The sequence below is a fragment of the Cynoglossus semilaevis genome, chromosome 8, assembly GCF_000523025.1.
Source record: "Cynoglossus semilaevis isolate Cse_v1.0 chromosome 8, Cse_v1.0, whole genome shotgun sequence".
Lineage (NCBI taxonomy): Eukaryota > Metazoa > Chordata > Actinopteri > Pleuronectiformes > Cynoglossidae > Cynoglossus > Cynoglossus semilaevis.
Window position 1 is genome coordinate 28,917,507 of NC_024314.1, and position 26,032 is coordinate 28,943,538.

The following is a 26,032-nucleotide window of genomic DNA, read 5'->3' on the forward strand; positions in this document are numbered from 1 at the left end:
GCTCCAGAGAATCTGCCGCTGCTACCGACAGAATCGGTTCCCGGTGGTCTGTTGGAGGAACCCCAGGACCAAGGCCGTCCTGCTGCGGTCCGCAGGCCTCCACGCCAAAGGTGTCGTGGGCTTCTTCAAGTCCTCCAACGCCCCCACTGCAGGTACGGAAAAGAACTACATGTATTTTACACGTTCACTGACCTTTAGAGGGCGTCGTGGACCAGACGGGGCCCCTGAGCCAGGAGTTTGACACCAGCTGTGTTCAGCTTCTAAAAAAACAAACATAGATATAAATTCCAGCCTAAGGTTCTGGTTGTTTGTCACGTGACTGACACCTGGTGTTCAGTTCAAGGATTTCAGTTTTTGAATGTTTTGCCGTCTGTTTTCTCATCACCTTGACGACCGGTCTGAACGACCGTCGTTGTGTCTCCTCCGTCCGGTCGGTGTCTGTCACTAAAGCGTCCCCTGATGTCCCTCTGTCCCCAGTGCCGTCCCAGGCTGAGTCCACCAGTCTGGAGCAGGAGAAGTACCTGCAGGCCATCATCAGCTCCATGCCCTCCTACAGCGAGAGCAGCGGCAGGAACACGCTGAGCGGCTTCAGCTCCACGCACATGAACACGTCAGGTGGGTACATCCTCTTCATCCTCTTCATCATCTTCATCATCGTCGTCATGTGACCATGTGACCAGCAGTAACACAGCTCTCTCCTCACAGACTCGTCAGATAAACTCCGACAGCCAAAGATCGGCGCTCTGATGAAGCAGGTGATGGGAACCAGAGACGACGTCCCCGGGACCTTCAGCAGAGGAGGTACGACGCCACATTCACTTACACCCCCGCGTCTGTGTGTGTGTGTGTGTGTGTGCGTACATCCGTCCACGACGGTGTGTGTGTGTGTGTGTGTTGTTGGTTAACTGGCCATCTCTGTCATTTGACCTTAGCTCTGGGTCAAAGGGCGAAAGTCGTCTCCCTCTCTCAGCCCAGGGCCAGGAATTCTACGAGAGGTACAGTAGGCCACGCCCCCTTTCCCTTGCACTCCTGTCCAATCAAGGTCATCGACCTCTCTAACAGTAGTGTTAGTGTGTGTGTGTGGGGGGGGCGGGGACTAATGATCAGTCTGTGTTTTTAACAGAGCTCGGCCGCTCTGTGTGTGTGGTGGGCAGTGCTGACCTCTGACCTCTGACCTCTGTCTGTTTGATTCCACCTGTCACTCAGCTCGGCGTCGCAGACTTGATTGTCGTTTGTCGTTTCTCTCTGTGTTTTAGCAGCATGGCTGTTAGCAGCTGTTGATTGGTTGGGGTTTTTCTTCTTCTTTTTTTTTTTTTTTCGAGGATAATTCCGACCTGATTGGCTAACGAATCGATGCTCGTCCGATCACGATCACCAAGAGATAAATATTGACTGTATCTGCTGTAAGTGTTGGTCTCTGTGTGTGTTTTAGGGAAGTGGGGCAGTATTCGAGGCACCGGGCGTCTTAGTGCCTACAACCCAGATGTTGGGACACGTCTGGCTGGTAAAGAGTCTCCGCAGCTGAACGGCGGCCCCAGTGAGGCGCTGTTCTTCCGCCAGCAGAGGGCCTACCTCTACATCATTGGAGATAAGGCCCAGTTGAAGGTAGGTCTGTTCTGACACCATCACTGCCCCCCTCTGGTCACTGCAGTCACTGCAGTCACACGACTTAACTCATTTATTTTAATCTACTTCTTTTTAGCAAACGAAAAAAAAAATCTAGCTTTATTTTCTACCACTAGATGGAGACCACGAGTGGCACACACACCATAGTTTGAGAATGCATTTGTCTTTGTCCTTCGTTGAGTTCTCAGTGAACTGAACTGACTTGTGTTGTGACTTGGTGACTTGTTTTCAGGGGGGGAAGCAGGACTCGTTCCAGCAGTGGGAGGTTCTTCCCATCGAGGTTTGTGACGTGCGTCAAGTGAAGAACAGCTTCAAGAAGCTGATGAAGGCCTGCGTCCCCAGTTCTCCCCTCCTAGATCCCAGCACCAGTTTCCTGCGCTGCCTGGAGGAGTCGGAGTGGATGGTTCTGGTCAGTCTGGACCGGACCTCGGTGTGTTTGTTCCACTGGACTCTTTGATGTGTGTGTTCTGATCTCCTCTCTGTCGGTGTGTGTGTGTGTGTGTGTGTGTGTGTGTGTGTGTGTGTAGCTGCACAAGGTTCTGCAGGTGTCCGTCCTGGTGGTGGAGCTCCTGGACTCTGGCTCCTCGGTCATGGTCAGCCTGGAGGACGGCTGGGACGTCACCACGCAGGTCACAGCTTCTGCACCGACGTCAGCCGAACGCCGTTGTGTCCGTGAGACAGAGTGTAACGTGAGGTCTGTGTGCAGGTGGTCTCTCTGGTCCAGCTGCTCTCCGATCCGTACTATCGAACCTTCGACGGGTTCCGGCTGCTGGTAGAGAAGGAGTGGCTGTCGTTCGGCCACAGGTTCAGCCACCGCGGCGCTCAGACTCTGGCCAGTCAGAGCAGCGGCTTCACCCCCGTCTTCCTGCAGTTCCTGGACTGCGTCCACCAGGTTGGTCTACGTCCAGGCCGTCTGCCGTTCACGTCCCGGTCCGTGTCGTCCTCACCCCCGTCTCCGTTCTCCCTCCCCCTCAGATCCACCTCCAGTTCCCCATGGAGTTTGAGTTCAGTCAGTATTACCTGAAGTTCCTGGGATACCACTACGTGTCCAACCGCTTCCGCACGTTTCTGCTGGACTCTGATTACGAACGCATCGAACTGGGTGAGAACTCTGTCAGCGCTGGTTTCACCTGTTGACGTAGAGACACACACCTGCTGCTAACACCTGTGTGTGTGTGTGTGTGTGTGTGTGTGGACAGGTGTCCTTTATGAAGAGAAGGGTGAGAGGAGAAGTCCTCAGGTGTGTAAGTCTGTGTGGGACTACATCGACAGACTCAACAAGAAGACACCGATCTTCTACAACTACATGTTTGCTCCTGAGGACGACGAGGTCAGGCGTCGAACTACAGACCGTGATCTGACGTTTGGTTGTTTGGTTGTTTATTTAAGAGTTGATTTGTTCTCCAGGTTCTACGACCGTACACCTTCATCTCCAACCTGAAGGTCTGGGACTTCTACATGGAGGAGAGACTGTCGGAGGGGCCGTCCTACGACTGGGAGGTCAGGGGTCACGAGCGGGTGGCAGAGGAGACCCCGGAGAAACCCGACAGCAGCGGACCAAAGTCGCAGCGCAGCTTCGTCTGGCCGTGTTACCAGAACCTGGACAAGGTGGTGCCTGACGCCATCACCAAGCTGCTGCAGGACCTGCAGAGGCTGGAGACGGAGCTGGGACAGACGTCGGAGAAGTGGAAGGACACCTGGGATAAGATGAAGACCACGCAGAAGACGGAGACCAAACTAGAGAGCAAGGTGAGTCTCTGTAACTGACACCGGCCGCCACAGGAGGCGCCATTGGGGACATGTGGATCCTCTGGGACAAAACAGGTTAAAAATGGTTGATAACGATTCACTGTTGTAAAACAGTGGTTCACAACTGACACGTCAGGTCACTGACAGTTCAGGTCACTGACACAGGTCACTGCCACGACAGGTCACTGACGGGTCAGGTCCCTGACATGTCAGGTCACTGACACGTCAGGTCACTGACAGGTCAGGTCACTGACAGGTCAGGTCACTGACAGGTCAGGTCAGGTCACTGACAGGTCAGGTCACTGACCCTCTCTCCTCCTCCTCCGCCTCCTCCTCGTCCGCCTCCTCCGGGTCTGCCTCCTCTTCCTCCTCCTGGTCCTCCCCTTCCTCCTCCTCCTCCTTCTCTTCCTCCTCCTCCTGCTCCTCCTCTTCCTCCTCCTGGTCCTCCCCTTCCTCCTCCTCCTCCTTCTCTTCCTCCTCCTCCTCTTCGTCTTCCTCCTCCTGGCCCTCCTCTTCCTCTTCCTCCTCCTCCTCTTCGTCTTCCTCCTCCTGGCCCTCCTCTTCCTCTTCCTCCTCCTCCTCCTCTTCGTCTTCCTCCTCCTGGTCCTCCCCTTCCTCCTCCTCCTCCTCCTGTCCCACAGCCCTCGTTCTCCGGCTCCCTGCTGATGTCGTCCAAACTGAGCCACCAGCGGCGTTCTCAGGGCGTCTACCTGCAGGACAGCGGTGTCGGACCCTCCATCAACCTGGCTCTGGACTGTGAGGCCAGCGCCACCTCCACCCCCGTCCCCGGGCGTCCCAGCACCAGCACCCTCTACAGCCAGTTCCAGAGCACGGAGAGCGAGAACAGGTCGGTACCAGTGTGGTCATTCAGACCTGAAACAGGAAGTGGAGACCGTGGACGGTCGGTCAACGCTGCGACTTCTGTCTCTGACTTTGAATGAACGAGTGTCAAAGGTTTTTCTGTCTTCACTCACAGGAGTTTTGAAGGAATCCTCTACAAGAGGGGGGCGCTGTTGAAACCATGGAGGCCGCGGTGGTTCGTCCTGGACAAAACCAAACATCAGCTTCGATACTACGAGAGCCGACAGGACAAGGAGTGTAAGGGTGCCATCGACCTGGCGGAGGTGGAGTCGGTCACTCCAGGGACCCCCACCATGGGGGCGCCCAAGAACATAGAGGAGAAAGCCTTCTTTGACGTGAGTCTTGGTTTGGACGTCCCGAGGTCTGGGACTGTGAGAATAAAGAACAAACGTGACGTTAGTGAGAGCGTGCGTCGTGTCGTCGCACGACCGTACGTTCAGTCACAGTGTTAGCATGTAGCATTAGCTGCTGTGTTTGATCCTGTGGTTCCTGATACGACCACCCTGTGATGATAGTGTGTGTGTGTGTGTTCCACACTCACCTGTCTCCCCCCCCCCTCCTGTTCCTCTGTTCCAGCTGAAGACGACCAAACGCGTCTATAACTTCTGCGCCCAGGACAGTCTGAACGCTCAGCTGTGGATAGACAGCGTTCAGAGCTGCTTGTCCGACGCCTAGGTGACGGGACGGAGCGGTGACGGACAGCTGCGGCTGGGCGGGACTGAGCAGTGCTGACGGACCAATCCCAGCGACCCAGGACGAGGGCGGGGCCTTTCATCATTTAAGCTTGACTGTGTTTCCCAGTGCTGAACGAAAAACCTCCAGTGTTTTTGTTATAAAAAAGAGAAAAAAAAACCAAAAAAAAACCCAGATGTTTAGAACCACTCGCTGTCGTCTCTACAAGAAGCTTCAGCCTCGACCGACGCCACGGTCGGACCACGACGCACGTGCACAGGAGCAATGCATATTAAAGCCAGTGTGAGGCGCTCTGCAGCTTGGAGCAGCATGAGGACGATGAAGATGATGGTGAAGATGGTGAAGATGGTGAAGATGATGATGATGATGATGATGATGATGATGATGAAGATGATGGTGACTCCACAACCTCTCCTTACTAACACCACTGGTCCAGTCAGTAGAACAGTCGTCAGGGCAACGGAACATTAGACTTGTCCTGGAGAAGGGTTGACGGACGGGTTGACGGATGAGTTGACGGACGGGTTGACGTTGACGGATGATTGGCGGAGGAGTTGGCGGATTAGTTGGCGGACGGGTTGACGGATGAGTTGACGGACGGGTTGACGGATGAGTTGACGGACAGGTTGACGGACCAAAATGACCCAGAAGAACAAACGTATGGACGGCGGTCCCTCCAGGGTTCTGTTGTTGTTTCTGAACCATCAGCCACTGTGACACAGTCAGAGGGAAACAGGAAGACACCCCCCCCCCTCCACCTCCAACAGATCATGAAGGACTCCCCCCCCCCACACACACCTCCAAATTTACAGTTTTGGCCCAGAGCGTTGGACGAACAGAGAGGAACACTGTGAGGCCACGGCCAATGGGAGACGAGAAGCGTCAGGGATTTAGAGTTGATCTTTGACAGTGTTTACACACACACACACACACACACACACACACGTACGTACGCAGACGTCGGTGAGATCAGAGCGAAGTTTCAAAGTACTCCACAGAAACTGTGTCAGGTGGAAAACTGCAGTATTTTTCAAATTCACTTTAACTGTGTCCAGATTTCAGGAACTAACTCTGGCTGTTGACTGCCCCCTACAGGCACCAGGAACCGACGGTCACCGTGACTGTAAGAGAACTGAGGTTTTTTTTTTTAATTCAAGTTTCAGTTTTGGTCAGTGAAGTGGTCAAAGACTCTCCTGATTGGCTACCGCGAAGTGATTGACGTTCGTTTTTGTTAGGGATGTAACGATGCACTCAACTCACGATGCGATTTGATTCACGGTTATTTGTTCACGACACCATTTTATGACGATTATTTTTAAACAAAAAGAACTCCTGTAAAATTAAATTTGTAAAATCACCAACTGAAATACTGCCACCTACTGTACTGCAGGGTGTAGTGTCATGGTATGACCAGTGACTTTTTGAGCTACTCCTTACGCCTTAATGAACAATTTTTTTTTTAATTTCAACCGATGAGAAATTGTCACAGATTTGTAACGATTTTTAACCGATTCGTCGTTACAGCCCTAGTTCTCATTGGGGGGTTCACCGTCCTCGTTTCTGCATCATCCAATGACCACGGTCGGTGTGAGGGTGAGGATTAAAAGAAGCGCCTGAATCAGACGAACGCTCTTTCCCACTATCACTGTTCCCTGTGGAGGGGGAAGTGGGTTGAGGGTGTGTGTGTGTGTGTGGGGGGGGGGGGGGGGGGAGAGACAAGAAGGAGGTTGTATGTTGTATGGTCTGCAGGGGGCAGCGTAGATCTTCAGGTGTCACAATAGTAAATTCATTATTAATTGTGTAACACTACCTTTTCAGGGGGAGGGGGAGGGGGGCGGAGCCCACAGTCACACGGTGGGGTGGGCTCACGGGCCAAGATGAGGTTCAAAATGTGGCTGGCAGGCCGGTTTAGAGTTGGTTGGATGTAGAATGCTGGACGAAGTAGTTGATAGAAAATGTACAAGAATAAATTTAAAGTTAAGATGGCACATTTCATGTCTTCTGCCATCTAGTGGCATCAACAGAGATTACAGTAGATTCGCAGTACTGCATAAAAAAAAGAAGAAGGAGTGACGTCAGTCAGAGCGTCCGTTCACACCGAGGCTCAGACTCTCTGTAAGGCAGGACAACTAACCGCTGTTTCACTGTGTGGCCCCGGGTCAGGAGATTGAATTTGAAAACCACTGCAGTCTTAATATTATGGGATGGTGGGTGTGGTCTACGTCACCCGACCGACACAGTCGGACTTTAGTGTTTGTTACCGTTAGTGCTGGAACTACAGAGGAGTTTACATCCCAACATGACCCCCAGAATCTTCACCCCCCCCACAGACCCCCCCGAACCCCCCCAACCAGACCATCCGTACTAACACACGTCGTTCTGTAAAATAAGATTCTACTGCTGTTTTGTTGAACGTACATTTTTGAAATTGTAGATTTTTTTTTCTGTGCGTGTCTAATAACTCCTGTATATAATACTCCAGATTTGTATGTAACATTAAGGCTAGTAATTTATTTAACTTGTCTCCTCAGAAAGTTTCTCAAACACCACTTTATTTTTTAATTAGGAATTCAATGTGCCATTTGTTTATTTCTGTATTAATGTGACTAATGTTTTTTCCCGTTGTTTTTTTTTTTTTTTAACATGGTTGTTAATGCAGGATGGAGATGGTGCTTTTAAAGACTGTTGGATTTTACTGTGTTGGTCGGCCACTGTGGATGTAAATTACAGTCCATTAAATGTGAACGGAGACCCGTCTGCTAACTGACCTGTTGTAGTAAAGGTAGGCAAGTGTTTCATTGGCTGGTTAATAATTTAACTATTAAAACCAGTCGTCTGGTTCTGTGAGAGAACCAACCACCGGGCAGTTCTGCTGCCCTCTACCGGCAACAACGTCCTAGTCTGGAACAGAACTTTTAAGAGAAAGTCGGACCAAAATTAAAGAATAAATGTTTCCATATGAGCAGAACGTTCTTGGGTCGTCTGTCACAAACCATCACCTGGAACCAAGGTCCGGCCGCGACCCCGAACTAACGCCGCTCTACTGCCTGGTCTCATCCAGAACCTGTGAGTGATCATCAGATGTTCCGTAGAAAAATATCCGATTTCGCCCAATTAACCTGAAACTTTTTTTTTTTTAATTATTAATTAACTGTGAATAATTAGTCTTCGTTAGTTTTGGCAACATTGATAGGCAGAACAATTAAATATCTTCACCACTAGATGGCAACAGATTGCTGTAAAAGTAAAATAGACGTTGAGCCGTTAAAGAAAACTTAATCAAAACATAAATTCGGCGGCTGTAACCTAAAAATCATAGATATATTTGGATATTTTTATTTTTATACTGCATTATTGCTCAGTTTGTTTAACGTTGTCGCCATTTTGAATCAGGACCCTTACCCGCGAACATTGAACTTGGTGAGCCTTTGTATAATACGTACCTATCAATTTAACATAATATGTAAATTATTAAGAACACAGACATTATATTGTTGCGTCATTTCCGGTCTAGTATTTTCCACAACGATATACAAGCACGTTAACGGTTCGGCGGATTTCTTAGGGATTTATACAAATAATAATAATAATTAATACTTTATAAATACTTAAATACTTCACCAGTTTGTTATTTTTTTGCTGCCATTCGTTTGTTTTTTGCATAGTATAACGTTTAAATACTTCACCAGTTTGTTATTTTTTGCTGCCATTCGTTTGTTTTGTTTGTTTTTTGCATAGTATAACAACATTACAACTTTATTTAGACATAAAACTCACAACATTATCTTTTAATCTTCAATCATTTTTTCAGGTATTTTTCAGATAAAGTACAAAGAACTAAATATCAAAACCCTGAGTTCTTTAGACGATCGGATCTTTCTTCTCTTTTTGGTAGAGGAATATTTCCTGGCGGTGCCACAAAATATTCTTCTTGAGTGTTTTTGGACAGTTGAAGCAGTCTGTCAGCACAGTACCCATCTGTCACTGCGTCATCTCTCAGGTGTAAAACCCCGTCTTCCAGAACTGAATCCATTGGTTCGATCCCAGTTGTGTCGACAACATGGAGCTGATCTGCAAACCTGATTGTTTCTTCCAAACAATCCAGGCCCTGTTTGGTCCGTAGGTCAACTAAAGCCAGCCGCTCCAGTTTGTCCAACAGATCTGCAGGGATTTGATTTGGTTTTTGGTTGTGTGTTGAAGAGCAGAACGGACGATTTATACAACTGACACGAATCTGCGAGAAGCGGACGTTTCCCCTTGTGATGAGCCCTTTGCTCTTGAAGTCGTTCAATAAAGATCCCACCGTTTTTAGAGTCGAGCCTCGGCACAAAGTCGCGGCAGTATAACTAAGCATCGACATTTCCTACACGGCTACGTCTCAGTTGTAAAGAAATTAAGTTTTTTTCTACCATTCGTTTATGTGGCAATAGTTATTGAGCGGCCGCGGCCATCTTTAATCTCGAAATGTTGCTTCTCGCGAGATTACATTGTTTGAAATTCAAACAATCGAAGCGGGAAAAAATGATAAATAGATAACTTCAGGAGTTGGGCGGAATTATTTTAGTTTGTTTATAAATTTATACGTTTGAGTAGACATTTCACAGCTATCACGTGACTTGACGTTCGAAACGTCACCGTTACTTCACAGGTGGATTTAATAGTTTGGACTATTTTGGCTGTAACGTCTGTGTATTTGGTTCTTCGGAGTCTAGTGGGAGGAGGGCGTGGCTTATTGGTGAACAACGTTTGATTAGAAACAGTCTCCAGTTTTCAAAGTCATTCCCTGAACACGGGACACACACCGTGATTTACTTCGGCTAATGTAGTCATTTTCTACTGTAGTTATTATGATGACAGCTTTACAAACCCCTAAACAGTGTTATTATGATGACAGCTTTACAAACCCGTAAACAGTTCAGTCAGTTATGACAACGACGGTTCGACTTCCGGCCCCACAATCACACCGACACCAATCAATCAAAGTCATTATCTAATCAGAACCGTAAGGACTTCACAAACAGCAAGACATTAATAATCGACAGAGGGGAAAAAAAAAACAATTCTCTTACCATGAAGACGTTTATCATAACAGGGTAGAAAGACGATCCACGGTGAAACACGCTCGGTGAACTGGGAGTGAAACGTGTAATTAGCTGAATCAGATTCAGGTGCGTCGACGTTTCTCCGTCTGTAGTTTCAGAACCCAGGATTTTTTATTTATTTACTAGTTTACTTTCAAATATTAGACTATAGTACACATATATGCAGTACTTCTTTTCTTCAAAATTATAAATAGACACAGGTCTTTCCTGGGGGGTGGGGGGCCCACGGTTGTTCCAGGGATAACTGCAGAGGGCGTTCAACCACCTCACTGGCGCCGCCTATTGTTAGACATGACAAAACCTATTAAAAACAATATTAGCTCTACTGGATAGTAATTTTTTGCCCTTGAGGAAAGTGTTTAATAAAATACTTTAATTAAGAATGAGGTAAATGAATATATATACGTATATATTTTTATATACATACATATAAATATGTACTCACTGTTTGTACTAAACTGTATACAGTATTTAACAAATCTACTTTTCCAAAAATACTTTTTTTTTATTTTTTATTGACCATAGAACCCCGGTGCAGAGTTTAAAACCCAGATTTACGAGGCCCGATCAGAGACCACTATCCTGGGACTTCAGACCAGGTTTGAACCGTTCTAAGAAACGACGCCATCTTCAGTCCCAGACCAGCGTTGACAGACAGAGAGACACCAGGCAGAGGGCTGAGGCCACAGCTTTGGTATTAATGTGGTCAACCAGACGCTTTTAATTTCAATCAGTTTTTAACTGCGATCCTAGAATCCGATCGCTGCCAAATGATTTCATTAAAATACACCAGCAGAGGTCTGGAGCTCCACAGAACCCTGCAGACCCGCTCTGTCCAAATCCTGCCGCTCACAGAGGAAGAAATCTTAACTTAAAAAAAAAGAAAAACAAAAGAACAAACATACAGCATCGCTCTGACCAGACGCCACTCTCGCCCTGTGATTAAGTGCACGGTGGAGAGAGAGAGAGAGAGAGAGAGAGAGAAAGAGAGAGAATGAACAAACAACGGTAATCTCAAAACTGCTCGTAAAACGACTGTTAAATGTAGATAATATGGGTGTGTAAATACGTAGGTAGATAATGTTTGGTTGATTTAAGGGGGACAGTAATAAGAACTCAAAGATCAATACAATCAGACGGTCGGAGCTCACGAGCTCGGTCAACCGAGGACCACTGACACATGCACTACATAGAGAAAAAGGCTTTGGAAAAAAGAAGAACAATTTAAAATCTCATCCAAATTAAATTCAAATTTTTCCTCTGCAGGTGAGTCTCCAACGTCAGACCGATTCTTTAAAAAAAACTGGATGAAATTCTTTTTTTTTTTTTTAATTAAATGGCTAATTGATATTATTGCACATGATGCGAAAGACAGTAATACTATTAGAACTCTGATCCTGGACCTCCTCCTCCTCTGACTTTAAAAACATTCAGAGACCTGGTAATTCAACATGACATCAGCAACGACAACCAAAGGGGAGGGGGGAGTTTGGGGGGTGGGTTGTGTGCGGGGGTCCACACTCTCATTGTGCTCTTTATACAGTAAAAATGGCTGCATAAGTGCTTTCTCTTCAGCTTGTAGGAGAAAAAAAAAAGAGTAAAAAACAAACATCACTGTTGAGGCATCGTATCAGACTGTGCTCTCTGTTCAGGGGACCACCGGGTCAGACCACCGGGTCAGACCCCCCCCGTCAACAGGGCTGAACATGAGGGACATGGGAGTAAGGATGAAGTGAGACCCTCGGACTGTGGTTCAGAGAGTGCTGCTACATCAGGACCGCACTGGATTCTGTGCAACATCAGAAAAAAAGGCTTTAAAGATGACTCCTCTCCCCGCCCCCCCGACCGCCGCTCTGTCCGTTGGTTTGCTTATTATCTTCTTTTTTTTTGTTTTTTGTTTTGTTTTATTACATGACATATAATTTTTTTTTTCCTTTTTACACTTCCCGCCGCCTCATTATTGGTGTTGATTGGCAGTGTCCGGTCCAATAACATGGCAGAGTGATTCAGTAAAAACACCGTAGCTGCAGTGAGGTTATTTTGTGGGAGTCACTCTGGGGGAGGCTGACGGTCCGCAGCGTCGTCACTGCCGGAGCTCGGCGACAGGTGGCGCTCACACCGGGCCGTTGACCGACACCTCCTGTGGTGGTGGTGATTCCTCTCTGTTGGCGTGACAGGGAAAAGTCAAAATCGGACTCCTGCCTGGGTCACATGGTCTGAACGTGAACGTGTTATTAAAAAAAACTGAAGTTAATCCAGAGAAATTAAAATTAAAAACTAGAAATTAAATGAAAAATTCTGTAATCACGTGACTATGAATCGCCTCCAGCATCACTGACTAAAACACAGCTGTAGCAGTTTGACAACTGGAGGGGCGCGGGCTCCCCCTGGTGTTACTTTTAAGTCACTGCAGGTGGGGAGTTCAGGAGGAAAGTGCTGAAGGTCACAAACGTCAACATCAACTGGTAATTATCTCTAAACCTGACGTCATTGGTTCTCATTTGTTCTTCTCTCTTCAGGTGTTCAACTCCCAACGTCAAACTTACTTCCTGTCGCTCTGTGTGTTTACAGCGGCGTCGCCTCCAGGCTGCTGCTCTGAGGCTTTTGGAGGATCTGACAGAGAGAGTTTCTCCAGAGACACTGCAGTCTCCTCACTGTAACACACACACACACACACACACAGTTATGAACATCTTTTTTTATCCACAACAGCAGAGATTGTTTTGAAGAGATCAAAACTCTAGAGTTCATGTGCAGAACATTTCTCCTGCAGACGCTCGTGTTCCACTTCATTTTAAATGCACCAGAGGAACACTCTGCCCACGTTCAGAACCATTTCTAGTCCTGGTTCCTGTTCCTTCTTTTAGACCCAGAGTTTGTGCAGAGGAGATGGCAGTGAACTGGAGAAACCTCCAGAACCGACTCCACTGAGAGCAGCACAGACTAAATGTAGATTTCTTAAATCTGAACAGAACCTACAATTACAACCAACCACACACACAGACAGAGTGGCCTGGTCAGGGGAGGGCTAACCCACTCCACTGACCTCAAGACTCCCAGCTTTAGATTCAGACCTTTTGGGGTCGACCTTTTCGTTGGTCGGGTTGCCAGGTTTTTCTGAGGCGACGGTTTCCGCTGGAGGAGCAGCGGCGTTCTTCTCCTCCTCCTCGCTGTCGGATCCTCCTGAGGAGCTGCCGTCTGAGGCCACCAGGGGAGCTTTTCTCCCTTCTCCTGCGGCCCAAGCGTCTGGAGTGGAAGCAGCGCCTACTTGTGGACACAGAAGAAACACTGAGAAAACCAAGACTAATTACAGAGACCCTGTAACAACGGTTGGACCAGTCCAGATCAGTCCAGACCAGTTGGACCAGATCCTTCAAAGACACACACACCTGGACCATCGCCGCTCTTGTCGTGGTTCTGTGTGGTCTGTTTGTCCGACTCCCTGCGGCCGGGGTCCACAGGAGAACTGCACCGTGGACCAGTCTCTCTGCTGTAACAACAACAACAACGTGTCATTGGTCCTGATTTATTTAAACTCAACAAACATTTTACATTTTTTGTGTGTGATTTTAGATTTAAGAAGAACGATCCAAACGTGTGGGAACTCCTCGTCAACTCACCCGGAGAAAGGCTGGAACTCGGTGAAGTTGGCCCAGCCTGTGGCCTGTGGGTCAGCCGGACCCCCGGCCGAGCTCTCCCACCCTGCTGAGGTCTGAGAACCTGTGTTTCCTCCAGAGTCCCGGAAACTGGATGTCCAACTAGGAGCTGGGAAAAGAGTCAGAGTTTGGATCCAGAGGTTTTAGAGACAAAAACACACACTTTCAGCTGTACATGTACTACAGACAGAGGGCGCTACTCTGAATGCCTACCTGTATCTGAGGTGTTGGACTCCGACTCTGCTTCCTCATCAGATTCTGAGCCACAGTCCTGCTCCCGGCCTCCGTTCTCCAGGCTGCTCCTGGAACTTCCCTCTGAAGTTTGGGAAACTCCAAACCTGGGAAACAGGAAGGACGACAGCCGCAGGTTGAAGAACATCAACGTCAACGTCATGAGGGTGAGTCGACAAGTCAACTGAAGACTGGTTCAGGTTTAACCTTGTCCTGGATTTAGCTTGTGTTGCATAGTTGATCTCCTTCTCCTCCCAGATGTCCTCCTCCTCCTCGTTGTCGTCGAACTGGCGTATCCTCTCCTTACAGCAGGCCTCGAAGGCTGCTGCGTTGGCCTGACAACAACAAGACGTTTGAGTAGATTTGACTTTTAGATTTAAAAAAGATTAAACAAAAAAAAATTGATTTACATCAGAACAGTGTGTTAACCTGTTAAATTAGCATACGCCGCCACGCTAACATACACCCACTGTTCCCACTCACACACATCTGTGGCTGAACGGTTGTTTTTTTATGGACAGTGGTAATAAATTCATGTCATTTTATTTACATTAAGTTGTAGATTTTTTTTCCTACAAAGATGTTCCCTTTTTTTCTTTTTTGCCTACGTTTGTGGAATAGATTCAGTTTCCTGAAATAAAACCACAACTGTTGTAGTAAAATGACCAACAACCACAACCATGGCCGCTCTGCCGTCTCGCTACAATTTCACTCCTCTTTTTCTGCCGTACACGTGGTCACGTGACAAACGTTCAGAGACGACAAACACACGTGTCATCACTTACACTGTTGTCATCAGCGTCCAGGTTGAAGTTGATTTCAGCGATTCTGTCAAACGTGGCACTGGAGGGAAAAAAAAGAACATAACGAAGTGTCAGGACGTTGGTCGACTGGTCATGTGATCTGGTGTGGGACGATGGGTGGTAGAGAGTGGAACCCCAGACTGGATTAGAGGGGGAGGACTAGTAGAAACGATACTTACTTGATGTTTTCATCGTGCTCACTGAACTCCTCGTCGTTGAAGCCAAACTGATCCACGAAGTTGGCCGTCATCTGCTGTATCTGATAGTCAGAGAACGCCTGAGGAGGAGTGGACAACAACGTTAGACCTGTGGTGCTCAATCTATGGTTCACAGACCACTGGTGAAATTCAGGTTTCCCTCTAGTGGTGTGGAATAAGAGAGGGAAAAAAGAAAAGCGTGGGAACCACAGACTAATTAGACCCAGTTCTAGTTTGTCCTGTGTGGTTTGGGATGTCTCTGTCTGGTTGTGGTTTAGGACTGAATTTTAGAGAAAGTTGTTGAACTGGATCACATGACACAACAATAACAGGACATAGATCCTCGTCCTTGTGCTACCTGTGCTGCTGTATTCTAACGTCAGGTTCCTGTAAAGAAAGGAACTCTTTCCACTTCCTGTTTGTTCTTCTTCTGTGGTTTTTTCATATATTGACAGTTAACCAGGTCAACCAGACCAGTTTGACCAGTTTAATCAGAGCAGATCAATGGTGATGTTCCAGTGATGCTGGACAGAAATGGGACTTTTTTTCTCTTTTGTTATTGAACAGAACAGTGTCAGTTGATGAGGTTCACAGACCACGTCAGTTGGTGATGGGATTTGACCCAGTTCTGACAAAGAGAGGAGATCAGTGGATTTGGTCACAGTTTGACTGGAACTTTGTGATAAAACCACATCGTGAACAATAAAAAGTAGTGAATCCAATCGTCTGGTGACACGTCGGCCGTACCATCAAGTACCAGGAACTAACCCCTGGTGTTTGCCCTGAGCACAGTATGAGGTCGGGAGAGTCCTAGTGTCTGTGGCAGTGGGTCTACCTCACCTGCTGCAGGGACAGGTCGTTGGGGAAGGGGCTCTCCATGTCGTCGTCCTCACTGGACGAGTGCATGTTGTGGGTGCTCACCTGCAGACACACGGTGGAACAGTGGGTTTCACTGACCAATGTTCCATCATCGGCTGTTCTACTGGACCGAGGTGGACGGTACTCACCAGCTCCACTGTGTTTCTCCGGTTGGTTTCTCTCAGGGTCTCGTCAACGAAGCTCCCCCAGCGACCCCTGCAGTCCTCCGGCAGCTCTGCGGTTTAATTCACAGCACAGCGTTTCAAGGTTATTGGAATCAACAGGAGTCTCTCCCGCAGCTGACCTGTGAACTTTTGGTCACCTTTTATGAGGTCAGCGATCTGGGCCTGCACTGGTCCCTTCTCCAGGTTCTGGACCACCATGTTTGCAATCCTGGTCAGGTGACCCATGTTGCCTCTCCTGGTCCCTCCCTCTGCCCTGAGATTTACATTAAACACTAATGGTGAAAAACACGTCACAGTGACACAGGAATGTGACTGGTTATTGGTAATAAATAAAGAAATCAATACATTGATGGAGGATATTGATACTGAAATATTGTGATATTTCAGTGTATGTTATATTTTTACACCCTGTACTAAAGTAGACGTTGGCACAAACACAGCTCCTCTCACTGTATTCTATCGTTCTCCTCCCAGGCGTCCAGGATCCTCTGAACCAGTCGACAGTTTTGGAAGAGCTGAGAGAGAAAAGAAGGTGTGAGTCAACCGGTGTGTGTACTGCAGCCGTCCACTGGTACAATCAGTAAATAATGACTCATGGACAAATGAATTCCATGCTGGGTGGTCCTGACCGCACACACACACACACACTACATCCTGTGCCACCTACATGGGCCACGAAGGCGTTGTGGACGGAGGTCTGTGGGTCACTGGTCCTGCCTGTCTCCACATCCTCCCCTTGCACCTCGGGATTGGACGCTGCAGAATTCCCATTGAGGTTCTGGAGGCCTGGGTTGAGTCGCTCCTCTGAGGAAGGGTGGTTCAGGATAGCTGCCACACACAGCTCCACTTGGAAGTGCAAAAAATTATTCCAGGAGTATTTGAAGAACAAGTCCTGGATGGAGGAGAGAGAAGAGGAAGGATGTGTCAGAGAAACAGAAAAAAAAGATCTCCCAATTAAATTATTAGAAAAACAGCACATCTGAACAGAAAGCTCTTCTTTGGATCCAGGTTGTTCAACAACAGAACAATATTGTTCTGTTGTTGAACTGGAAGAGGTTACAGTTCTTCTGTTGACCTGCTCAGAGAGGCCACGCCCACTCTCTTTTTATTACATAAACGTGACTGCCTCATGACTCTGCAGATGTTTTGATGACGACAGACTCTGAGACAAAGTTCCCACTTTCGGCCTCGTCGTACCAGTAGTAGATCCATGGTGGCTAGATTGCAGAGCTCCTGACAGATGCTGGGGTCATTGGTCTGCAGAAGGGCGGCCACCAGTCGGGCCACATGAAGACGGGCGTTCCCCAAAGGCTGCTCTAAAAGGCCAACGGTCGTCAATATTGCACTTTTCTGAAATCACAAGAGATGAAGATCGTTGACTTGTGTCGTTGTTCAAGTTCAATGGAATTCATGTGCTGTAACAGGTTAGAGCTCAGCAGAAAGGAGTGACTTTTGTCAAAGAATGAAAGGATAATGTGTAAGCCCTGCAACGGAAACAGAGTAAGTCCAGGCTCTGCTTCATCATCAGCACTTTACCTTGGGGGGATCTAGAAGAAGCTGCTGGAAGTCCTTTAAATGGGGCTCAATGGCATTTAAAATACTGCTGTTGACAGTGTAAGACCTTTCATAACCCTGAGAATACAGATCCATCAGCCCCTCCAGCCTGAGGGAAACAAGTAGGGGGAAAAAAACACATGACTTTGGTGTCTTAGGTGTCAGCAGAGCTCAGAGAAACCAAACAACCACACCTCCTAACATTTACATTAAAAACAAAAGAGCCTTGACTCACCCAGACCTCCTGGTCTCCAGTAAGGTAAGTAGCACTTGAGTTCCATTAACGATGGAGGCCTCACTTCTCTCCCCCTCAAATAAGCTCTTGAGGAGCCCAGCTACCGTCTCCTGCCTGAGAAATCCACAGTCATTTGATCAAAAACCAACACTGTGACTTCATGGCTAAATCATTCAGGAAGTTGATGACGAAACGACGTCCATCTGATTAGAGTTCTTTTCATATATTGACAGTTAACCAGGTCAACCAGACCAGTTTGACCAGTTTAATCAGAGCAGATCAATGGTGATGTTCCAGTGATGCTGGACAGAAATGGGACTTTTTTCTCTTTTGTTATTGAACAGAACAGTGTCAGTTGATGAGGTTCACAGACCACGTCAGTTGGTGATGGGATTTGACCCAGTTCTGACAAAGAGAGGAGATCAGTGGATTTGGTCACAGTTTGACTGGAACTTTGTGATAAAACCACATCGTGAACAATAAAAAGTAGTGAATCCAATCGTCTGGTGACACGTCGGCCGTACCATCAAGTACCAGGAACTAACCCCTGGTGTTTGCCCTGAGCACAGTATGAGGTCGGGAGAGTCCTAGTGTCTGTGGCAGTGGGTCTACCTCACCTGCTGCAGGGACAGGTCGTTGGGGAAGGGGCTCTCCATGTCGTCGTCCTCACTGGACGAGTGCATGTTGTGGGTGCTCACCTGCAGACACACGGTGGAACAGTGGGTTTCACTGACCAATGTTCCATCATCGGCTGTTCTACTGGACCGAGGTGGACGGTACTCACCAGCTCCACTGTGTTTCTCCGGTTGGTTTCTCTCAGGGTCTCGTCAACGAAGCTCCCCCAGCGACCCCTGCAGTCCTCCGGCAGCTCTGCGGTTTAATTCACAGCACAGCGTTTCAAGGTTATTGGAATCAACAGGAGTCTCTCCCGCAGCTGACCTGTGAACTTTTGGTCACCTTTTATGAGGTCAGCGATCTGGGCCTGCACTGGTCCCTTCTCCAGGTTCTGGACCACCATGTTTGCAATCCTGGTCAGGTGACCCATGTTGCCTCTCCTGGTCCCTCCCTCTGCCCTGAGATTTACATTAAACACTAATGGTGAAAAACACGTCACAGTGACACAGGAATGTGACTGGTTATTGGTAATAAATAAAGAAATCAATACATTGATGGAGGATATTGATACTGAAATATTGTGATATTTCAGTGTATGTTATATTTTTACACCCTGTACTAAAGTAGACGTTGGCACAAACACAGCTCCTCTCACTGTATTCTATCGTTCTCCTCCCAGGCGTCCAGGATCCTCTGAACCAGTCGACAGTTTTGGAAGAGCTGAGAGAGAAAAGAAGGTGTGAGTCAACCGGTGTGTGTACTGCAGCCGTCCACTGGTACAATCAGTAAATAATGACTCATGGACAAATGAATTCCATGCTGGGTGGTCCTGACCGCACACACACACACACACTACATCCTGTGCCACCTACATGGGCCACGAAGGCGTTGTGGACGGAGGTCTGTGGGTCACTGGTCCTGCCTGTCTCCACATCCTCCCCTTGCACCTCGGGATTGGACGCTGCAGAATTCCCATTGAGGTTCTGGAGGCCTGGGTTGAGTCGCTCCTCTGAGGAAGGGTGGTTCAGGATAGCTGCCACACACAGCTCCACTTGGAAGTGCAAAAAATTATTCCAGGAGTATTTGAAGAACAAGTCCTGGACGGAAAGAGAGAGAAGAGGAAGGATGTGTCAGAGAAACAGAAAAAAAAAATCTCCCAATTAAATTATTAGAAAAACAGCACATCTGAACAGAAAGCTCTTCTTTGGATCCAGGTTGTTCAACAACAGAACAATATTGTTCTGTTGTTGAACTGGAAGAGGTTACAGTTCTTCTGTTGACCTGCTCAGAGAGGCCACGCCCACTCTCTTTTTATTACATAAACGTGACTGCCTCATGACTCTGCAGATGTTTTGATGACGACAGACTCTGAGACAAAGTTCCCACTTTCGGCCTCGTCGTACCAGTAGTAGATCCATGGTGGCTAGATTGCAGAGCTCCTGACAGATGCTGGGGTCATTGGTCTGCAGAAGGGCGGCCACCAGTCGGGCCACATGAAGACGGGCGTTCCCCAAAGGCTGCTCTAAAAGGCCAACGGTCGTCAATATTGCACTTTTCTGAAATCACAAGAGATGAAGATCGTTGACTTGTGTCGTTGTTCAAGTTCAATGGAATTCATGTGCTGTAACAGGTTAGAGCTCAGCAGAAAGGAGTGACTTTTGTCAAAGAATGAAAGGATAATGTGTAAGCCCTGCAACGGAAACAGAGTAAGTCCAGGCTCTGCTTCATCATCAGCACTTTACCTTGGGGGGATCTAGAAGAAGCTGCTGGAAGTCCTTTAAATGGGGCTCAATGGCATTTAAAATACTGCTGTTGACAGTGTAAGACCTTTCATAACCCTGAGAATACAGATCCATCAGCCCCTCCAGCCTGAGGGAAACAAGTAGGGGGAAAAAAACACATGACTTTGGTGTCTTAGGTGTCAGCAGAGCTCAGAGAAACCAAACAACCACACCTCCTAACATTTACATTAAAAACAAAAGAGCCTTGACTCACCCAGACCTCCTGGTCTCCAGTAAGGTAAGTAGCACTTGAGTTCCATTAACGATGGAGGCCTCACTTCTCTCCCCCTCAAATAAGCTCTTGAGGAGCCCAGCTACCGTCTCCTGCCTGAGAAATCCACAGTCATTTGATCAAAAACCAACACTGTGACTTCATGGCTAAATCATTCAGGAAGTTGATGACGAAACGACGTCCATCTGATTAGAGTTCTGGTCACTGTGTCGTTACGGTGACGCCTACAGTGATGAGACAAAAGTGTTTTTAACTTACGACTCTAGTACAGCCAATAGTGGGTCAGCCTCCATGTTCTCCTGCATCTGAGTGGCCTGGTCTCGACTGAGGCGGATGATGTCACAAAGCGTTTGGGATGCATTTGATTGTCTCTGAAAGATGTTTGTTTCATTAGCTCCTTATTTTTAAATTTACATTAGTCTGCATGGTATTTTATTTTGTTTAAACAACTACTTCTGTCCACTCAACTAAAATATGAATGTAATAATTATAGAAATGTATGCAGCAGTTGTGAGGAATATGTTGACAAAACCAAATCCCACCTCCTCATCTTTACCAGTATGGATAAGCTCTATGAGTCTTTGTACCAGATTTTCCTCGTTCAGCCACTAGGGTGAAAGACATTTTTTTAAAAATTCGTTCAGATACTTACAGGGTTACATTGGGTCAGATGATGGACAAAAACAACACTCACATGAAGAACCTCCTGCCTCAAGGGGGCGGGCTCCACACAACTGATGAGGCGAAGCAGCAGGTCCATCATGGCAGAGGCATCAATATGTTTCAGCACCAGACCGATGAACCCTTCCTTTCTCCTCAGAAAGGTAATCACCTGCAGAAACAGACGTACCTTTGTTACATGTCACATGACTTCATGTGTGTCTTGTTTGTTCTTTTTTTTTACAGGCTGTGACTCCTCATCTCTACCTGCTCTGTTTTCCTGGCTATCAGATTGCCGATGGTTTTGCTGAAGAAGCTGGCCAGCAAAGGATTCAAGGGCGGGTCCTGTTCCAAGAAGTGGTAGAGCACCTCGAGAAGAGACTCGTCCCCACCCAGCTTATCATTTATAATGGACACATCTGAGGTCAGGAGCTCACACGCGATATTTGGGAATCTGGGAAGAAAACCAGGATAACAGGGTTTTGGTTTTAAAGTGATGAAAAAGCAGCAATTAAAAAAAACGTTTACTATTCAAACACATCAGACAGAGCAGCTGTGGAACTCACTTGAAGCGGCTCCTCTCCTCCAGGTCAGCAGGTGGCTCTGTGGTGATGAGGCTGACCAGTTCCTGCATGCAGTAGTCCTGGGAGAGGAAGAGGAGCAACCGACGGTTCTGGGCCTTGCACTCCTGCAGGACGTCGTCCTCTTCCATCAGTTCTCTGAGTGTCACGTCCTCCCTGTCCAGAAGCTGGTCGATGTGGGAGGTGGTGTGCAGGTCAAACTTCCAAAACATGGTTGCCGCTGGGACAGTGGACACGGCCCTGTGCCCGAAAGACAACACGAAAGTCAAGGTGAGGGAAGATAAGAGAAGATTGGACAAATCCATGTTTATTGACACTATCAAATTCTTATTTTTGAATCTTTTTTTTAGCTGAACATTTTGGTAAGAACCCATCATTCTTCATGGGTTAATAAGGTGCATCCTGGGGATTTAATGTTTATTATATGTAACCTTTTAGATACAAATGTTTTTACTGCACACCAGGCAACTGATATTGATCGTCAAAACTTGAGTTACTTATGTTGACAAGAACGTCATCTCTCTCTCTCTTGTCCACTTCATCATCATCATTTTTACCTGTGACAATGTTCAGAGAAGGACAATGCTCAGACGTACCAGTGGATAAAATGTGGATATCTTTAATCAGACCTCCCCCACGGGCAGGCAGGCATTTGTGTTTGTGCAGACAACAGAGAGTGTGGTGAGGCCTGGCATTTATCAGCATGGGTCTCCTCTTAAAACGCAGGCCTCTTTAGGAGATGAGACACTGAGAGGCTCACCATACCCTGCACAGAACAAAAAGAGTAGAAAGATAAATAAAAGAAAGACTTCAAGTTCCATCCTATTCACTAGACTGCATGATTATTTTTTTAACCCTCGATGAGTAAGAACCTAATAAAGAATAAAAATGTTTCTGCGTCATGCATCTAATAATTCAATGCAACCACTGTGGCCCTTAACATGTTTACATTATTGTCCATATAATAACAGAACTGTGGCCCTTAACATGTTTACATTATATTATATACATTACATTGTCCATATAATAACAGCAAGTGAGGAAACATCAGCAAACAGGGATTAAAGTCAGAAAGATTGAAACTCAATGATTAAATACACAAAAAGGTGGAGACAAATTCAAAGTTTCCAACATCAACCTACCATATATGATGGAATTTTGTTTTTCCTTCACCTTGTGAAGAGTGATAAGCAATGTCACAAGCTTAAAGTGTTGTAGTATAATATCCATTGTTGTAATAATTAATCCCTGGGCCTGGATACAATCATGAAAAATAATGACCAGTTTGTTTGATTGGCATTTAACAAATTCCTCAACATGAACCTGAACCTCAACTTGAACAAACTCTGGAAAAAAGATGTGATTAAAATGTCTTAACTACATCTCCGTTACTAAGCAACCAAAGAGGTGTTAAAAAAACAAATAACACACTTTCAAAAATAGGGGGTTGTAATGGAGAACAAACATTTGATGCTTTCATGACTAGGCAAGTCTGTTTACGTTTGTTTATCCTATTATGGTTACTGTGGCAGTTAATCTCAGAAACTCTACACCTGTAGTGTCAGGGAAACAAAAGTGTGTCGCTGCCAAAGAAATTCAACAGACCTGGACATGGACAAAACATCACCTGGTACTAACTTCCAGGGACTGATTATTTCAGTGCCTTTTTCCAGTCCTTTAATTTTAATGTGCACACATTTAAATGCTTCCTAAAAAAAGGAAAAGGAAACCTAAAAATGTTGACTACAACCAAACAACTCTTAGAGAACATGTTAATGATTTTGGAAGTATGGCTCAGACCAGAAATGAAAAGCCGTTTCCTTTTGTTCCTTTTCCCGTGCTACCATTACAGTACATGCAGCGGCAGCAGCAACAGCAGCAACAGCATGAGCGGCAGCAGCAGCTTCCATCTGGCATACATTTACAGAGCACACAAGTGCAGTAATAACCTGTTGAATGCTCCCTGTGGACACTGAGCAGGGAAGCAAATGTTCCACTTTACATTAAATACAGAATAACCAGGAGAACCCCATCCCAAAAAACGTTTTTAGCATTTACACATATGTACCAGTGAATGAAAACAATGAATAAAGTTCAATCTGAGCTAAAAGAGGAACAATGGCACACGTAACAGCCGTTCATGGAGACGGGCTCTGGGCCAATAGCCTGTCTGTAATTAGGAAAACAAAGTCATTTCCAAATGGACTTTTTTTGGTCTTCTATTTTACCAAGATCCGTGAAAGCTCAGCACTGGGGCAACAGAGTGGTCATCATGTTCTTCTGCCTACTCGGATGCTGACATGCACTGGCAAATGATCAACCATCCAGCACCGGTGCACTTGAGTGGACAAACAAAGGCTACAGTTAAGGTCAGCCCACTGCTGAAGTATGGCACTCAGATGTACGGTCTATGTTCAGTAAGATGAAATATCTAAGACGTGCTACAATGACGATGACACAAAATTTGATAAAGTTAGCAACATCAAGTGTTTGCATAAGGAAATATTTCTTATTATCATTAGGTTTTTGGACAACCATCAGACAAAAGAAGATAAGTCAAATGTGTTTGATGCCATCATTACTTGGAAGGAGTTCTGCTCTCTCATTAAAATATAATCATCTAATTACAACAAATTACATACATTTGTATATTAAAGAAAAAACAAATTAATTGAATTGATTGTCTGTACTCAACAAGTGTTCCCTCTATCTGCTTGACACACAAAAAAATCCCCTAAGTGCCTTTATCACCTGTTAATGATTCTGTCACAGTTCAATACCTCTCTGCAAATAATTACAATTAGTGACATTCACAATAGGGTGGGGGTTCAATACCGTCCAATTCCCAAATCCCATGTAGATCACTATCTGGACTACAATCACTGTGATGACCCCTAAAGAATTTGCTCACAAGATTAAAAAATTGATGTTTGGCTGATGGTATCCACAACCAGTGTTCAATGAAGATTAAAATTTAGATTAATATGCATTTTATATGCACTTATCAAGAGGTTACGAACGAGAATGTGTCAATGGTAGCCACGGTGCTACTACGAGATGTAAGCCGAGCTGCCTTGGCATAAAAAAAACACATCAACTGACTAGCAGCTGAAGCTCAGATTTCTGTTTACTTCAACTCCGGTAAACGCATCTCGAACGTAGATCGAAACGACACCGTAACAAGAGTTCTCGCGGTAATTAGGGCCATCACCTATGACAGACAAACAAGGGGGAGCGCTTTGATCCATGGGTAACTAACTAACTTATTACTACAGGCGGCGCTGTTAAAAGTAAATCCGAGGCGGCAAACCACCTCGCTGCAACGGCCTTAAGCAAACTCCAAGAGCTGACCTCAACAACACTCGTTGCTCGTAAGATGGTCACTACATGATTCAAATCCAAATGTAAGTCTTATAATATGAAACACGGTAGTGGGGCAAACAGATGGTGAATTTACTCCTCTCCCACTGGCCCTACATTAAACATTCCGGAAAATGTCGTTTCCTTGATCAAATGTAACCAGTTAACCTGATTGCCAAACAAACAAGGTTCTCGGTCTTAGTCACCACTCAAACAGTAAGGGCAGTTCAGTTGCCATTACACTAGTTCCTCCTTTGCACTGATTAGCTCATAAGCTAATAAGCCACTCATAGTAAACAAGTAAAGAGCAGAGTTCTCAAAGTAAATTGGTCCCCAACTTGCGTTGAACTTTGTCGTTGCGACTGCAGCGTGAATGCTAGCTACTCTATCGAACTTAGCACGATTTTTTTCGAACAAAACTTACCTGTGACAAAAAAAATGTTTTCCTTTCCGCCTGTGTTGAACTGTTGGGGGAGTTATGCGTCAAACACCCAGCTACCAAGTCACTGCTAAACCAGCTAACGATTAGCGGCGACTGTTAGATACCATGCATTAGCCTGTGTGTGAATAGTGATTTGTTTTGAAGAAAAGCTCAGTCAGTCGGGCTCAGTCTGCGACAGCACTGTTAGCACAACTTAGCTTACACAGCCTAATGTTCCTCTGGGGTCGATAAAATAACCAGTTACTCGGTATGAGTAGCTACTCGACACTCAAAGCAATTCTTGTTGTTCCAGATATAACAGGTACGGCTCGTTCTCACGCACAAAGTAATTCAAACGCGAGGCTAACTTTAGCTTGCGAGACAGGAAAAACTCAGTCATATTTTTCGAAATCAAAATGGCGACTTCGGCAACGAGAGCGCGCAGCAGAGCAAGGGGACGTGCATCGACTTCACAGAGAGCCGTAAAAAGATGGAACTACAATTTTAGTTTTAGTCTGTGGTCAAATTCAGGTTTTTGTTTTATTAAAAATACATTTCTTACGTGTTATATAATGTGTTTGAAGCTTTGTCCTTAGCTTTTCAAGAAATAAAACGAACTAACCCTTAACTAT

At 46.3% G+C, this 26,032-nt stretch overlaps 2 protein-coding genes and 1 long non-coding RNA gene across 4 annotated transcripts in view; 2 read left to right on the forward strand and 1 right to left on the reverse strand.

The window, feature by feature from the left end:
- Positions 1–5,099, forward strand: part of sbf1 (SET binding factor 1) — a 48,265-nt gene extending 43,166 nt beyond the window's left edge. Inside the window, 14 exon segments of the mRNA XM_025057174.1 lie at positions 1–152; positions 478–615; positions 706–801; positions 933–995; positions 1,433–1,605; positions 1,859–2,035; positions 2,154–2,255; positions 2,333–2,518; positions 2,602–2,728; positions 2,826–2,956; positions 3,034–3,375; positions 4,017–4,222; positions 4,352–4,571; positions 4,813–5,099. Coding sequence (XP_024912942.1) covers positions 1–152; positions 478–615; positions 706–801; positions 933–995; positions 1,433–1,605; positions 1,859–2,035; positions 2,154–2,255; positions 2,333–2,518; positions 2,602–2,728; positions 2,826–2,956; positions 3,034–3,375; positions 4,017–4,222; positions 4,352–4,571; positions 4,813–4,911 — 2,212 coding nt within the window. The 3' untranslated portion in view covers positions 4,912–5,099.
- A 4,190-nt stretch (positions 5,100–9,289) lies between these two features.
- On the forward strand, positions 9,290–11,019 carry LOC112487284 (uncharacterized). The gene is made up of 2 exons (XR_003050234.1): positions 9,290–9,807; positions 9,849–11,019. It is a non-coding gene; the product is annotated as an uncharacterized LOC112487284 (long non-coding RNA).
- Positions 11,020–11,347: 328 nt separating this feature from the next.
- Positions 11,348–25,839, reverse strand: LOC103382987 (serine/threonine-protein phosphatase 6 regulatory subunit 2-like). Of its 2 annotated transcripts, XM_008315973.3 has the most exons (25): positions 25,404–25,839; positions 23,848–23,957; positions 22,216–22,385; positions 21,605–21,859; positions 21,306–21,492; positions 21,073–21,210; positions 20,921–20,986; positions 20,637–20,749; positions 20,361–20,474; positions 20,108–20,234; positions 19,769–19,921; positions 19,238–19,462; positions 19,021–19,085; positions 18,708–18,823; positions 18,535–18,620; positions 18,368–18,448; positions 14,901–14,998; positions 14,704–14,761; positions 14,126–14,253; positions 13,901–14,025; positions 13,652–13,796; positions 13,421–13,521; positions 13,106–13,295; positions 12,578–12,685; positions 11,348–12,193 (listed from the first exon to the last, which is right to left on the reverse strand). In XM_008315973.3, exons 4-25 carry the CDS (start codon positions 21,829–21,831, stop codon positions 12,145–12,147), a joined length of 2,700 nt encoding a protein of 899 aa, XP_008314195.1. In that variant the 5' UTR covers positions 21,832–21,859; positions 22,216–22,385; positions 23,848–23,957; positions 25,404–25,839; the 3' UTR covers positions 11,348–12,144. The 2 variants fall into 2 exon arrangements, with proteins under 2 accessions (XP_008314195.1, XP_008314194.1); XM_008315972.3 differs by lacking the exon at positions 23,848–23,957.
- Positions 25,840–26,032: the final 193 nt, after the last annotated feature.

Excerpts from the sequence above, each read along its gene's own strand:
- LOC103382987 (XM_008315972.3), bottom strand. The coding sequence starts at position 21,831 with ATGTTTTGGAAGTTTGACCTGCACACCACCTCCCACATCGACCAGCTT. Across the intron at positions 18,621-18,707 it reads GATCGCTGACCTCATAAAAG|AGCTGCCGGAGGACTGCAGG; the intron begins GTGACCAAAAGT and ends ATTAAACCGCAG. Across the intron at positions 14,762-14,900 it reads GAGCACGATGAAAACATCAA|TGCCACGTTTGACAGAATCG; the intron begins GTAAGTATCGTT and ends TTTTCCCTCCAG.